The 15138-nt window shown below is 40.4% G+C and overlaps 1 protein-coding gene across 1 annotated transcript in view; it reads left to right on the top strand.

The window, feature by feature from the left end:
* Positions 1–15138, top strand: part of adamts17 (ADAM metallopeptidase with thrombospondin type 1 motif, 17) — an 85554-nt gene that overhangs the window by 53797 nt on the left and 16619 nt on the right. The window contains exons 14-15 of the mRNA XM_035956709.2: positions 3701–3828; positions 11339–11459. Of these exons, the coding sequence (XP_035812602.2) occupies positions 3701–3828; positions 11339–11459 (249 nt within the window). The remainder of the gene's footprint in view (positions 1–3700; positions 3829–11338; positions 11460–15138) is intronic.

Here is a 15138-nt window from a genome sequence, read left to right as displayed (position 1 = left end):
TTTGCTAATTTGCCATCATACTTAAGATAGTACACGGAAACTGTAGATGCTTTGTAAAAGGGTCCAATTTTTACAGATCTGAAGCACAGTGGAAGTCGATTCTAAAGTTCAGGAGAACAATCTCTAAGCTAATATCTATTATCCAATATCTAAGCTGTGTTCTGTTATTGGACTTCTGTTCCAGTCAGAGCAAACAACATGATCGAGGATAAGATAGTTCATAAGTATAGTTGGTACCAGAGCACCTTAGGCCAAAGGGCAATGATCGACTTTGTGGTTGTATCGTCAGACCTTTCTCAGATACTCTGGTGAAGAGAGGAGCAGAGCTGTTAAGTGATCACCACCTCATGGTGAGTTGGATCAGATGGCAGGGAAGGCTGCTGGACAGACCCGGTAACTCCAAACATGTAGTGAGAATGACCTGAGAACAACTGAAGGAGGACTTTGCAAAATGGGAGCTGTGTGTGTCAGGGGTACTGGGATGTAACACTTCTCATCCTCCACAGTAAAGTTTACTCCAGAAAGGAGGTTTCGACTGATTGCAGAACCTCAGGTCCAAGAGCAGCAATACAGATTCCATCTTGGCCGTGAAACAGTGGACCAGCTCTTCACCCTTGCCGAGTTACTGAGGAAGTCATGGGAGTTTGACAATTCAGTCCACATGTATTTTGTGGACTTGGAGAAGACTGTGTCTCTCAAGGGGCTCTGTGGGGGATACTGTGAGAGTATGGTGTACTAGGACTACTCCTGTGGTTTATCCTCAGCACAAAGTCAAACACATGTCCTGTGGGTGTTAGACTCCGCAAGGGTTGCCCCTTGACTCTGATCTGGGCATTGTACCGGTCTGCCATGGTGAAGATAGAGCTGAGCTAAAAGGGAAAACTCTCAATTTACTAGTCCATCTACATTCCAACCCTCACATATGGTCAAGAGCTCTGGGTAGTGACCGAAAAATTTGATTGCAGTCGAAATGAGTTTCCTCCATTTGATGGCTGGGCTCAGATTTAGAGATAGGATGAGAAGCTTGGACATCTGGAGGGAGCTTGGAGTAGAGTTGCCGCTTCTTCACGCTGAAAAGAGCCATTTGAAATAGTTCAGGCGTGTGATGACAAGGCCTACTGGGTGATTCCTTTGGAAGTTTTGCAGGCACATCTAACTGGAAGGAGACCCCAGGGTTGACCAAGAACTCGCCAGAAGGATTATTTGTCTCATCTACCTTTCCAGTTGCCTGCTTGCCAGCTGGCTTCTGCAAGCAGCATTCAGCCAGCCACACACCTTCTCTGTAGACACACACAGCTCTCTCTATCTCCATTGGTGAATCTCCCAATCACTCAACCATCCGGAGTCTGACACCAGTAAGGCCCTCCACATCAACTCCTCCAACACTGCAGCAGCCAGCCACTCACCTGCCATGCTTCTCCTCAGATCGTCTCCCCTTGCCTCCCCTCGTCACTCTCAAAAGACTCATTGCAATCCAACCATTTTCAACTGCTGCTGTGTCAGGATTTTATCATAAACAGCAAAATCGACTTTTTTTTAAAATCATCACAGTCTTGCTGTTATTCACAGAAATGTTTTAGTTGCTCTCCAGTCTCACTTTGCTGTTTTACTAGAATAGAATAGAATAGAATAGAATAGAATAGAATAGAATAGAATAGAATAGAATAGAATAGAATAGAATAGAATAGAATAGATCTTTATTGTCACTGTTACAGAAAACAATGAAAATCGGTTTGGTACTCTCCGAATAGCAGCACTGATCAAGATCACTATTGATGTTGTAGCCATTTTAAATTGCCCTCTGTATTCTGGGATTTCCCATCTCATTTTAAACATGCTATTGTTTGCCCCTCGTTACAGAAGCCCTCTCTCGACCCCTCTGTTTTAAGCAATTTTAGACCCATTTCTAAGTTACCATTTTTATTCAAGATTTTAGAAGAAGTTGTTGCCATTCAACTAATTGCTTTTATGAATGAAAACCAGATTTTTGAGAAATTCCCATCTGGTTTTTGTAGCCTCCACACCACGGAAACTGCTCTGGTCAAGGTTTCTAATGATCTGCTGCTCACAGCTGATTCAGGCTTGTTTTCCATTTTAATCCTCCTTGACCTCAGCTCAGCTTTTGATACGATGGACCACAACATTTTAGACTGTAAGCTCAGTGTCTTCTTTTAAATCACTTCTTAAAACTCGCTTTTATCGTTTGACCTTTTCTTAACTGCTTCTTTTATTTGTACGATTTTACTGTGTTCTTATGGGGTCTTACTGCTTTGCATTTTTACTATTTTATCCTGTTTGTTTTTACTGAAAAGCACTTTGTAACTGTGCGTTTTGAAAGGTGCTAGACAAAGTTGTCATTATCAATATCATTATTATTTTCGGGCTGCACAGTGCCTCAGTGGTTAGCACTGTCACCTCACAGCTAGAAGATCCCCAGTTCATGTCCCGGCCTGGGCCTGGGATCTTTCTGCATGGAGTTTGCATGTTCTGCAGCTTACTCCCACAGTCCAAAGAGGTTAATTGGTAACTCTAAAATGTTTGCAGGTGTGAATGTGAGTGTGATTGTTTGTCTGTATATGTAGCTCTGCGATAGACTGGCGACCTGTCCAGGGTGTCCCCTGTCTTCACCCTAAGTCAGCTGGGATAAAATCCAGCCCCCTGTGACTAATGAGGATTAAGCAGTGTATAGATAATGGATGGATTATTATTTTTAAACATCTTAAAATAAATTTAGGTCAGATATGTTGGCTATAGTCCATATTATCTTTTCACTTTTTACTTCTAAAGGCAGAGTCAGGGATTATGGAAAAAATTGTGATATTTAGCCAGTTAGCATATGTAGATAGTATTATCCCAAATTACCATCGCTCCCACTGTCCCTCTTCCCCCATCTCCCCTCCCCTCCTGTACCACCTGTCATATTCAGGAGCGTGAACTTGCATAAGCATAAACATATACAGGAGATGTTGGAACAGTTTTGTGTAACTCAGTCTGGCCCACTGTTGTTCCCAATCACAGTGACAGGAATGTGTACACCACAAGATTCTTTTTCCTCACTCACAAAGAATGGACAGTTAGTGGACTGTGATGATACTCACTGAATTTGACCAAAAGTGTATCGAATTAGACTCCTGTAATGGACCTAGTTTCTAATGGGCCAGATAAACCTGGCAGTTGTTATTGTACCATAAATATTTTCTGCCAAACAGCTATTCTCTAGATAATTACTTTTTTAAAATAAAATTCCACATATTTAACACGTGCTAGAAAGCTAAGCTGTATCTGTTGCTAATCTAGTGAGGACCAAATTCATTTTATGTGTTCTGATGGTGAAGAAGAGTGTACCACTGGGATATGCATACTGTAGCGGTCCTGTTGGTTTAACACCTGCATTACACTTATTCCTTGCTCTTTAAGAGGTTTATGATTGCATCAAACTGTCATGGCTGGCAGTTATTAGAATTGGCAGTCTCAGGAACTGCAATATTTAGTTTGTTTATAAACAACATGCATAGAAAGCACTACACTTGTTATGTATTCCCAAGATATACCAGATGAACATCTTTTTGGACTCATCTATTTATATATTATTTATGAACAACATTGGTTTGAAACATATCTTAATTGACTTTCCATTGTACTGATGATTTTTTTTTATCCCTCTGTGTGTGCCCATGTGTGTATTTGTGTTTGTGAGCAGAGAAGCCATGTGTGTTGTTCTGCAGTCCAGTGGGTCGAGATGTCCCAGTTCTGATGGCTGACAGAGTGATGGATGGGACTCCCTGTGGACCATATGAGACTGATCTGTGTGTTAATGGGAGGTGTCAGGTACACATGCATACACTGTCAAAATCATGCCAAAAGCTACTGTAATATAGAAATGAGACAATACGTAGAAATAATGTCACAGTAACAAGAGTCATTATAGTGTAACCAAGGTGGAGTGGATCCACAGGCTGCTCTCCTGGGGAGGGTTTGGGAGGTTGAACAGATCTGGTGTCCTCTCTACAGTCAGTATTTTGTGCTTATTTTTAAGTATTTAGAATGCAGGAAAATCCTGTGGTAACACTACATAAACAGAGACTGTGTTTTTCTTTTGTAACAACAAGACTTTGAGTAACTATTCTGTTTTAGAGACTCACAGGTGACTAATTATTTTACTGCCCTTTAGAGCAACATTTTACTGTGCTGCAGCACTGTGCTGCTACTTCTCTCGCACAGCTGCAGTGTCCCTTCACAGCATACTAGTCCACCCTTCAACAAGATGTGGAGTCAGGTTTATATCCACACTGCTTACAAACACATGTAGTTATTCAGTATTTTTTGCTGATGGTCAGAGATGAGCACTGATGGAGAAAATACTCAGATCCTTTACTTAAGTAAAAGTGCTAATACCACAACGTTAAAGTCCTGCAGTGAAAATTTTACTTTAAGTAAAAGTACAGTGGTGGAAAAATGTTTTCGGACACCCTTAAAATTTTACACAATCTCCAACATTATGATGAAATATTTGTTGAAAAGTCTTTTTTGTGTTTCAAAAGTTGTGGCTGCATTAGACAGACACAAACAAATACAAATTATATATTTTTTTGTTTATTGTTTACAAGAAAAATTAAAACTAATTTCTTGACAGGTTGAATATGTGAGTGTCAACACTGTTGGTATCAAAGTCAACAAATAACAGAGAATGTGTTCAAAACTGAACAAAAAATAAATTAATCATCACATCATCAAATTAATATTTAGTAGTCCTGCCATTAGCACGCAGTAGAGCTCTGATCCTGGCTGGATGTTCCCCACGAGCCTTTCACACTGTTGAGGAGTAATCTTGTCTCATTCTTCTTGAATTACTGCTTTTAATCCTTCTAAATTCTTTGGTTTATGCTTTGAAACAGACCTTTTGATAATCCACCACAGATTTTCAATGGGGCTCATGTCCAGGATTGAGCTGGCCACTCTAAGACCTGGTTACTGTCTGTGGTCCTGCAGCCAAGTTCTACTGGTCCTGGATGTGTGGCAAGGGACATCATCTGGTGGAAACATCTAGTTTTCACCTCGATGGAACAGTGCACATGCAGAAGGGAGCATGTGGGTTTGGAGAGTGTCACAATACTTGGCAGAGTTCAATGTGTCATCACAGACAGTGAGATGATCAACACCATCAGCACTCATACATCCCCAAATCATGATACTACCTCCACCATGCTTGACAGTAGGTACTGTACATGCTGGAGATAATGCTTGGTCTGGCCTTCTGTATACCCTCACATTAGCAGGAGGAAGATAAAGCTGGAAACTGGACTCATCTGACCATAGAATCTTCTTCCAAGGCCTGACTGTCCAGTTCTTGTGTGCTTGGACCCAACAACACCGGGCTACCCTCCGTTCTCACTGATTAGAGGCTTCTTATCAACCTTGTAGGACTTTAAGCCATGATCTAAAAGTTGACCATGCACAGTGTGGGTGGAACACTGGACATCAGTTTGGTTTGACCACTGCTGCTGAAGCTCCTGTGATATCATTTGGTGGTTTTCCCTGAACATATGGATCAGGATGCGGCTATTTCTTGCTGAAGAAACCCTTGGATGCCCAGATCTTGGTTTGTCTTCCAAGACAAGATTCTCCAGATTCTCTGGTCTAATGAGACCAAGATTGAACTTTCTGGCGTTAATTCTAAGCGGTATGTGTGGAGAAAACCAGGCACTGCTCATCACCTGCCCAATACCATCCCAACAGTGAAACATGGTGGTGGCAGCATCATGCTATGGGGGTGTTTTTCAGCTGCAGGGACAGGACGACTGGTTGCAATTGAAGGAAAGATGAATGCGGTCAAGTACAGAGATATCCTGGAAGAAAACCTCTTCCAGAGTGCTCTGGACCTCAGACTGGGCCGAAGGTTCACCTTCCAACAAGACAATGACCCTAAGCACACAGCTAAAATAACAAAGGAGTGGCTTCGGAACAACTCTGTGACCATTCTTGACTGGCCCAGCCAGAACCCTGACCTAAATCCAATTGAGCATCTCTGGAGAGATCTGAAAATGGCTGTCCACCAACGTTCACCATCCAACCTGACAGAACTGGAGAGGATCTGCAAGGAAGAATGGCAGAGGATCCCCAAATCCAGGTGTGAAAAACTTGTTGCATCATTCCCAAGAAGACTCATGGCTGTACTAGCTCAAAAGGCTGCTTCTACTCAATACTGAGCAAAGGGTCTGAATACTTATGACCGTGTGATATTTCAGTTTTTCTTTTTTAATAAATTTGCAAAAATTTCTACATTTCTGTTTTTTTCTGTCAAGATAGGGTGCTGAGTGTACATTAATGAGAAATAAAATGAACTTTTTTGATTTTAGCAAATGGCTGCAATGAAACAAAGAGTGAAAAATTTAAAGGGGTCTGAATACTTTCCGCACCCACTGTATCTTGTCACTGGAAGTAGTTTGCACTGTTCAAACATAAAAACGTTACCTTACTTCAGGTATTTGTTTCAAAAACTTTATGTTGTGAAAAACCGAGATTTGGAAATTTGTGTTTCTTGTGTCTTAACTTGTTATTTTGTAAAGATGTTATTTATTTCTGCTATTTTTTTATCTTATTATTTGGAAATACCAGAATTTGCACATTATTTTACATTTTTATCTGTCTGATCACACAATTTCTAAAAAATAAATCGGAATTTACAATCAAACAGTTACTCAGTACTTGAGCAGTCTTTTGACAAAATACTTTTTCACTCTTACTTGAGTGATTTTTTTGGATGACTACTTTTTACTTCTATTTGAGTGTTATTATTTTGAAGTAACACTACTCTTACTTGAGTACAATTTTTGGCTACTCTACTCACCTCTACAAATGGCTTGCTGTGGGATTCAGCATCATCTGCGTCCTTGTTGTCACCAGGCTCTTTGATATTCTCTGTAAAGACTGATGCACCAGAGAATCAGGGATAGATGTTCTTCACAGCAAAGCCTTGAGTCCTCACAGTGGGAAAGCACAGATCTATTGGTGCTGGCTGCTTTCCACGTAAGGGAGGTCCTGTATTGATTCACCACCATGGTTTACTGGGATTCGTCGGGGAACTGAGCCATCTCCTGAGACTGCCAGCCACTTACTCTAGCCACTGCTGGTTGTTTAGACACTGTAGTTCATTCCAAAGTATATATTTTTAAGTGTTAGTTGTAGAAAAGGGTCAGAAGGTCAAAACAAGAAACAGAACTGTGAAGAGGAGCGCTAATCTGTCTCTTAGATACATTTTATGTTGTCTCCAAGAAAGTATTAATTTGTCTTTTGCCTCTGGTATGTTACCTACTACGTGTTACAGATGTTCCATTAGAATAGAAGTCTTTGTTGATTGCCTTCTCAAATGGTCTCCTTAGTAAATTCCTAGCTTTGATAAAGGGTCTCTGTTCCTCTGGTCCTCTGTACACTACATAATTATGTTTTATATTGTTCTGATTGAAAGATGCCACAGAAGTGTTTCTGAATGACATATTGACTGTCAGGTTGTTCTTGATTCAGTCCTTATTTGCTCTTTAGTGAATACACACATTTTATGAGTCGTTTTATAGATTGCTACCATTATTTTCTAATCACACTCCTTGATTACAGAATTTCTTGTTTATTTGATTGCTTACGCTAAATTCTAATGAAGTACCAAACAAGTATAAAAAAATTCACTTTCTGTCCTGGCACTGGTTTGGTTCCTCTGCCTTCGTTAGCTATTATTGTCCACATTGTGCATTTATTATGATCTACCAAATTGTTCTCAGCAGCACACTGATTCAGTATTTCGCCTAAGAGGGTGAAGCAGTGGAATATGTGTAAAACTGAGACTTAGTTGCAGATAAAAAGGAGCAGGCAGATATTGAGGCCACAGAGGGAGGAGGTGTGGTTGTTATTCAAAGACTAGCATGCAAGGGTATTTCAAGAATATGAGAACACTGGCAAGTAAAGTGAGAGAAAAGAATGGAAGCACACAAGAAAAGGGCGAGAAATATATTCAGTAAAGCTATGAAAATAGACTGTGTCTCGTTGAAGGAGAAGCCTGGAAGTCTGACTAAACTAGACACAGGCCATGTACGGCCCTCTGATTCAAAAAACAATGCCATGTGCATTACATTCCTTTTCCTATATCTGTGTGTGTCTATCTGGCCTAAAGTTTAGGCTCCAGGTCTTGTGAACCTGATACAAGTGCTGATGTGCTTTTTTATGCATTACTTTTGCTGTGTATACACTCAGCATTTGCAGGACTAATGCTTTAGTACCCTTTAAACTGAGGCTTTGGCCCTTGTTCTTGTTTGTACGTCCTTGATTCCGTTCCTTGCCTGTTCTCCTTTCCTGTTTTGAGACCCTCCTGCATGAAATGTGAGTAGAGGACACAGGGATAAGACATGAGGCATTGAACAAAATGAGACATCCTTGCTTCATATACACACTACACAGTATTGAATGTGCACATTTGTTAGGCCTGCTCCCACAGTGGTTTATACAGTCCAGCTCTGTGTCACGTCCATACAATCCGGATACACCTGTGCATCCTTGCTCTTAGCTCCTGCAGCAGCCTCATGTCTCCTCACTGTTTTCTCCCCAAGATGCTCTTCAGCAGTTAGGACACCCTTCAAGACTGCACAGTGATCAATTACTGGGTCACAGTCAGGAGGAGGGAGGAGATGAGGTGGCCTCGAACAGAGCTTTTGGAGATGCTGCTGAACATGTTTGAGTTTGCAGACTCAAGGGTTCTGTTTTAGTCTGAGAAGGCAGAAAATGGAGACTTAAGGGAACGGTGATACAGACACCTATGTTCACTTTCTGATTTGGTCTGAACTGTTACTATGTGACATTCCCTCATTTCTCAAATCTTTTTCACATGATAGTTTTCTCAAATATAATGAGAAAATAAATCATCTTGCTATCTCTGTTAGCACTTGTTGTGTAGATAGGAAAATCTCATGTCTTACTTTCCGACATTGTTCTTCTCCCGTAGTATTTTTTACAACTTAACAACCAAACTCCTGCTGGGATAATCAGTTTTTATTCCTTACATAGGATCCCCCACAAGGGTCAGTTGAAAGGCCATTACTGAATCTGTATATACATTGTCCTGAGACCACTGCTTTTCTAATGACATGCAGATATTCCACTCAACATGTCTGACCCTAACTGTTTAGCTCCCTTCTAGACTTGCCTATCAAACAGTCACTCTTAGATACCTCAAAATTTCTTGCAACTCAATCAAACACCATCCCTACCAATATGTTAGGTCAGCAGCTAAAAAATGGGTTTGCTCCTTTACTCAAAGCTGACTTTCAGTTGGTCAGTTGGAAACTCTTCCTGAAACTGAGGATATAGCTAAAAAGTAATATCCTTGCCCAGAGCCCAGGATGCAGCTTTTTGGAATCTCAGTTCATCAGCAGAAATTTTGTTGACTCTATCTTAAGTTTCATAGCAAGGGTAATTGCATCTGTGTAGGGTCTTATGGCCAAGAGGCTTTAAAAATGACATGCTTTCATGCATAATTTATGCTTGATACAACCTGGGTGACACTGAAACACTGAACCGATATATTGTAAATGATCAGTCATTTTTATGTCTTGTAGTAGCCTTTGAAATTCCATATTGTGACAAAGTAGGTGAGAACTCTCATTTCTCCTCACCTGGACACTTTCATGCTACACATTATACAATACACAACTTTCTTCTGTGTATTTTGCATTAATTTAACCATGCTAACGTAACATTGCAACACGTTATCCCGGGTTTGGTTTTGTTACAGTTTAGATTCTACAGTTTCATTTAGCAGATGTTTTTATCCAAATGCATCTGAGAGTAGATACAACACAAACAAGGATCTAATCAGGAGAAAACTAACTGGATAAGAGTCATAAAAGAAGTTCAAGTGTGACAATAGGACCATGGTGTCTAAAGGCAGCGTAGACAAAGTAGGATTTTTTTTTTTTTGGCAGTCTGTCCAATGCAAAAGTGTTCAGTGAAGATTTAGGTTTGTAGTCTTTTCTTAAAGAGAGAGAGACTCTGCAGATCGGTCCAGTCAGAGTTTAGTAACTCATTCTACCATTGGGAAACCACAGAGGAGAGGAGTGTGGCTATCGACTGACCCTGTTGTGGTGATTGTATCAGGCACCTTTTGTTGGCAGAGCGTAGTGAGGGAGTGTAGACCTGAATGAGAAAGTTCGGGTCAGATAGAGCTGTTTTCATCGTAGTTTTGAATGCCAGTGTAAGAGTTTGAGACTTTATGTGGGCAGCAACTGGAAGCCAGTACATCCATCATATGGTTTAAAGGAAAACACTCAGTCATAATTAGCATCAGTCATCGTTTATCAAGTTACAGGTCAAATGTGGTTGCATTGTTTGTTCCTTTGTTCATACTTACCTTTCTTTGTTCCGTTGTTCTGGCTCACCATGCAGGGCTAGTGTGTGGGAGGAGGACATGCCAGCACTTCCTGAATTTATGCTGTTGTTGCGGAGGGTTTTTTCTTTCTGATGAATGTTTCTTTTATATTAAAAGGCATCATTCAGCATTGAGTTTACATGTTTTACTCTCACGGAGACATTTATAAATGGCTTTAAGTTTGTAGTGTGTACAATAAAGCTGTTTACAGATTTGTTTGCGTTGTGGGTAAAGAATAGGTCAATATGATGGTGACTAAAGTGAGTAGGTGTGAATTGAGCGCCCTATATCAGGGGTAGAGAGGCAGCTTCTTTGAGGGATAGGTGAGGCTGTGCTGCTACAATGTAAGAGGGTTTTTGAGGAGCTCTGAGTTCATTTTGAAATGATTTTTGTTCGTAAATTATTTTTTATTATTATCTTAATAGATGAAATTGTGGCGCATTTATTGCTTACTGTTATCAGAACTTTGACTTGTGGATAACTAAGTATAATCAACAAGTCAGTTCTTCCTGAGTTGTAGACAGGTTAATATCTGAAATAGTTAAAACAGAGGCTGGTGCATCCATTTCCTTGAGTTTTGACTCCACCTTCTAATGGGCAGAAAAACTACATATGACACTATGACAAGATTTTACCTTAAATACAACATTTTTGTTGAATTATGGCATTCACAAATGTGTGTTGTCTTAAAACAGATGCCCATGTGGACAGAATGATATATTCACACACACACACACACACACACACACACACACACACACACACACACACACACACACACACACACACACACACACACACACACACACACACACACACACACACACACACACACACACACACACACACACACACAGTAAATGTTAGTTTGCACTGCCAAGGCAAGTCATAAGCCTTATATTTTACTATTCTTTGTTGTTTTGTTTGCAGAAAATTGGCTGTGATGGCATCATTGGCTCTTCAGCTAAGGAGGACCGTTGTGGTGTTTGCAATGGAGATGGGCACTCCTGCAAAATAGTGAGAGGAGACTTTAACCACACAAAGGGAATGGGTGAGTTTGTGTGTGTTTAAGATGTAACTAGTATGTTTTGTGGCTGTGTTGACATATGTAGGTTATATTGTCTTTTTTATAAAACATATTTTCAATCATTACCAGTTTCTTTATTATATTTATTGAAGCAAGGGTGATAATTACTGATTCTAATGACATAGTATGAAGGTGTCCTGGTGTTGGGGCAGTTTCTGCCTCACAACAACTAGATTGTAATAGACTAATTTTTCGTTGTTTTATGTTTTATAGAATTCTTTTCTCTTTAAGTGCAACGGTCAAATTTAAAGAAGTTCGCAAAAAAATCTGTTTAGTCAATATATGGGTAATCATCATATTGTTTATCAGTACTTGTCAAACGATGGCATGTTTGGTGGGTGTTTCTGTGTCGCATAGCAAAGAATTACGTACAGTCTGTACCTGTCGTTCTACAAATGTGCTCAGGGATCAGTGAGGTATGGTTTGTTTAGAGGTTTCCAGCAAAATGAGCACCAAATCAATTTCAGTTTAAATTATTTGTCCTGTTTTGGTATTAATTTTCTACTATCACTAGGAGCCCAATTGGATTTGTTAGACCAATATGTTTTTGTTTCGTTAGTAAGAGGTGATCCTTATTTTGTTTGTTTGTTTGTTTTTTGTTAAAGGATATTTAACACATTTTTTTAACATTCCACAAAGGATTGTTAGTTCTACACAAAATACTTAACCAGAGGGTGTCTGCTACACATTCAAACATGCATGATATATAATGTTATCACCACGAAAAAAACATCTTGTCCACCTGAAATACGTCCTGAAAGATCTGTAAAAGTCCTCGACAATATTGAAAGTATGGACTTTGTTGGGAAGGTTGTCACTGCACAGACTAACCTAACGGTAACAATCTGCAAGTACAATTGACTTCAGTTGACTGTCAGACAGTTATGCAGCATTTTTAAGCTCCCTATTGGTCCAGATAGCACATACGATTAAAGCAGACCCAGATACTCATCATTACAGTTTGAATTTACTTACTGTTGAATGTTCATGGACTTTTTGGGAATGTTACAGAAGTCTGCAACAGACACACTAAGTCAGGATCATACCAGGAATGGGAGGTAGTGTGTGTGTGTGTGTGTGTGTGTGTGTGTGTGTGTGTGTGTGTGTGTGTGTGTGTGTGTGTGTGTGTGTGTGTGTGTGTGTGTGTGTGTGTGTGTGTGTGTGTGTGTGTGTGTGTGTGTGTGTGTGTGTGTGTGGGTGTGTGTGTGCGTGCGTGCGTGCGTGCGTGTGTGTGTGTGTGTGTTATTGTGTGGGTACAAGTGCACACAGCGCACATGCTCGGTGTTGTCCACAGGACACGTGACCTCAATTTCACTTCCTCGTCTTGTCCTCCAGTTACCACTAGACTGTGTAAGAGGGTCTCTACCTGTGTGATGACTAAGCCAAGAGCTGCCCCCAAGTGTTTCTCATGTAAGGTGCATGCACTGTGTGTGAGTGTTTTCTGCACTGCCTGGAGTGTTTTACTACAAGTTTATGAGGGAAGCATATTTCATGCTTCCCTGGGGTGTATGCTCTCAGTCTTTAAAAAAGTGCTGCGTTACATTTACATGAGATTTTTGAGCCTGCGCTGTACATTGGCTTGTTGGTTAGCATGTCGCCTTGCAGACAGATGATCCCTAATTCGTGTCCTGACCTGGGTCTGGGGTCTTTCTGTGTAGAGTTTGCATGTTTTCCCTGTCTGTGTGGATTTTCTTTGGGTACTCTGGCTTCCTGCTACAGTCCAAAAACATGCTGAGGTCAATTGGTGATTCAAAATTGTCCGTAGGTGTGAATGTGAGTGTGCTTGTTTGTCTCTATATGTAGCCCTGTGACAGACTGGTGACCTGTCCAGGGTGTCCCCTGCCTTCACCCTAAGTCAGCTGGGATAGACTCCAGTCAACCAGTTAAAAATCACAGTCACAATGAGCTAAATCACACATCCATATCACACACACACCTTGAAAACCATGACGACACACACAGACACATGCATGCACACACCAATGCACAAGCACACCACAAACACACACAATGAAAAATTCAGATTATATGTATGTAGCAAAATTTGTGGAAATTAGCCTCATACAGCTGCATCAAACAATGTAGATAAAAGTGTCGACTGCAACACACCTAATGGTAGGAACTACACATTATGATTAAAATTGCACTCGTTAATTAGGGGCAATATTCTCAATTTGCCTGAGAAAATTATCAATTTAGACTAAGTTTCAAAGAGACTTTGATGAAAAAGAAATTGATCTGATCTGATCTTCTCTTTTCTTTGTTCTTTTGTTCTCAAGCCCAAGTCAGTTGCATTTTTCTTCTGACCTCTGTGTTCTACAAGCTGCCTTTTCTACAAGCCCCTTTGAATTCCAATGTCTTTCCTCATTATATAAAGTTTTGGAGCCAAATTCAAATCAGCATCTAACCAATCATGGATGTGTTCCTCCCAATGGGTGGAGCTTCACTGTCCAGGAGAGGTCAGAGGCCAAATACCTTTATAACTTACTATTAGTTCATTTCTTAAATGTACAAATCCAACTGTTCAAGGCCAGGACTGTGATTAAACATGTAAAGTTTGAGCGAGATTGAAGCATGCAGAGGGTAGTTAGACAGAAGTTGATGTTTCATGGCGAAGCATTAAAATTCTGGACAGTACCATGGCTACGCCCTTTGACTGATGCAGATGATTTTGAGAAGTTGTCATCATTAAGGCCTTTTTTAGACACTGTTCAAATTTGAGGTCTACTGAATTTATCCCTCATGAGTAGTTAACCACTGAAAATGACCAGAATTGCCAAAAATCTCACAATTAATCCAAGATGGTGAACTTCCTGTTGGCTTTAGGTTTTGTTCCCCCACAGACTTTTTTGTTCGTCCCAATGTGCTACACATGCCTACTAAATATTGGGGATGAAGGTGAAATGTGCTGCGGGGGCTATTTGTTAAAAATGCTGCAGGGGGCGCTATGACACATGCAGTGCCGAGATGCATACAGTGGTGCTTCCGTTGAGTTTCCAACCATTCCTAATGTATCAGAAAGTATTTACTGTTTTGTGGCTAAGGATCAAATTTCTTGGGGCTGCCATGGCAACACCCTTAGACTTTTGCGGAACATTTTGAAAACTCTTCATTACTACGTCCTGTTGTATATACTGTCCAAATTTTAGGTGTCTTGGTGTTACCCTGTATGAGTTTAGAGCACTTGAAAATGACAAAAATCACCAAAATCCCACACTTAATTCAAAATGGCGGACTTCCTGTTGGGTTTAGGGGATGGCTCCAAGAGGCTTTTTTCTGCATCCTACATATACCAATCAAATTTCATGGATGTATGTGAAACGTGCTACGGGGGAGATTTGTTAAAAGTGCTGTAGGGAGCAATATGGCACATGCAGTGCTGAGATGCATACGGTGTCCTTCCTTTAACCGACTGTGATGTGTGTGGTAAATTTGGTGAGGTTTTGAGCATTCTTAACATGTCAAAAAGTACTTCGTTTAACACAGCGATGATGCGTTGCCATGGCAACAGTGTTGTATCAAAAGTCAAAATCTTCACACTGTGGCTTTGCCAAGGGCTGAAGACTGAGATGACCAATTTCCAGAACTATATGACAAAATTTAAGGCAATGGGACGTGCAAATGTAATGCCTAAACTTTCTGT

Source organism: Amphiprion ocellaris, chromosome 1 (assembly GCF_022539595.1).
Source record: "Amphiprion ocellaris isolate individual 3 ecotype Okinawa chromosome 1, ASM2253959v1, whole genome shotgun sequence".
In the NCBI taxonomy this organism is placed as follows: Eukaryota; Metazoa; Chordata; class Actinopteri; family Pomacentridae; genus Amphiprion; species Amphiprion ocellaris.
Note: the sequence above shows the minus strand (reverse complement) of the source record. Positions and strands in the feature narration are given on the sequence as shown.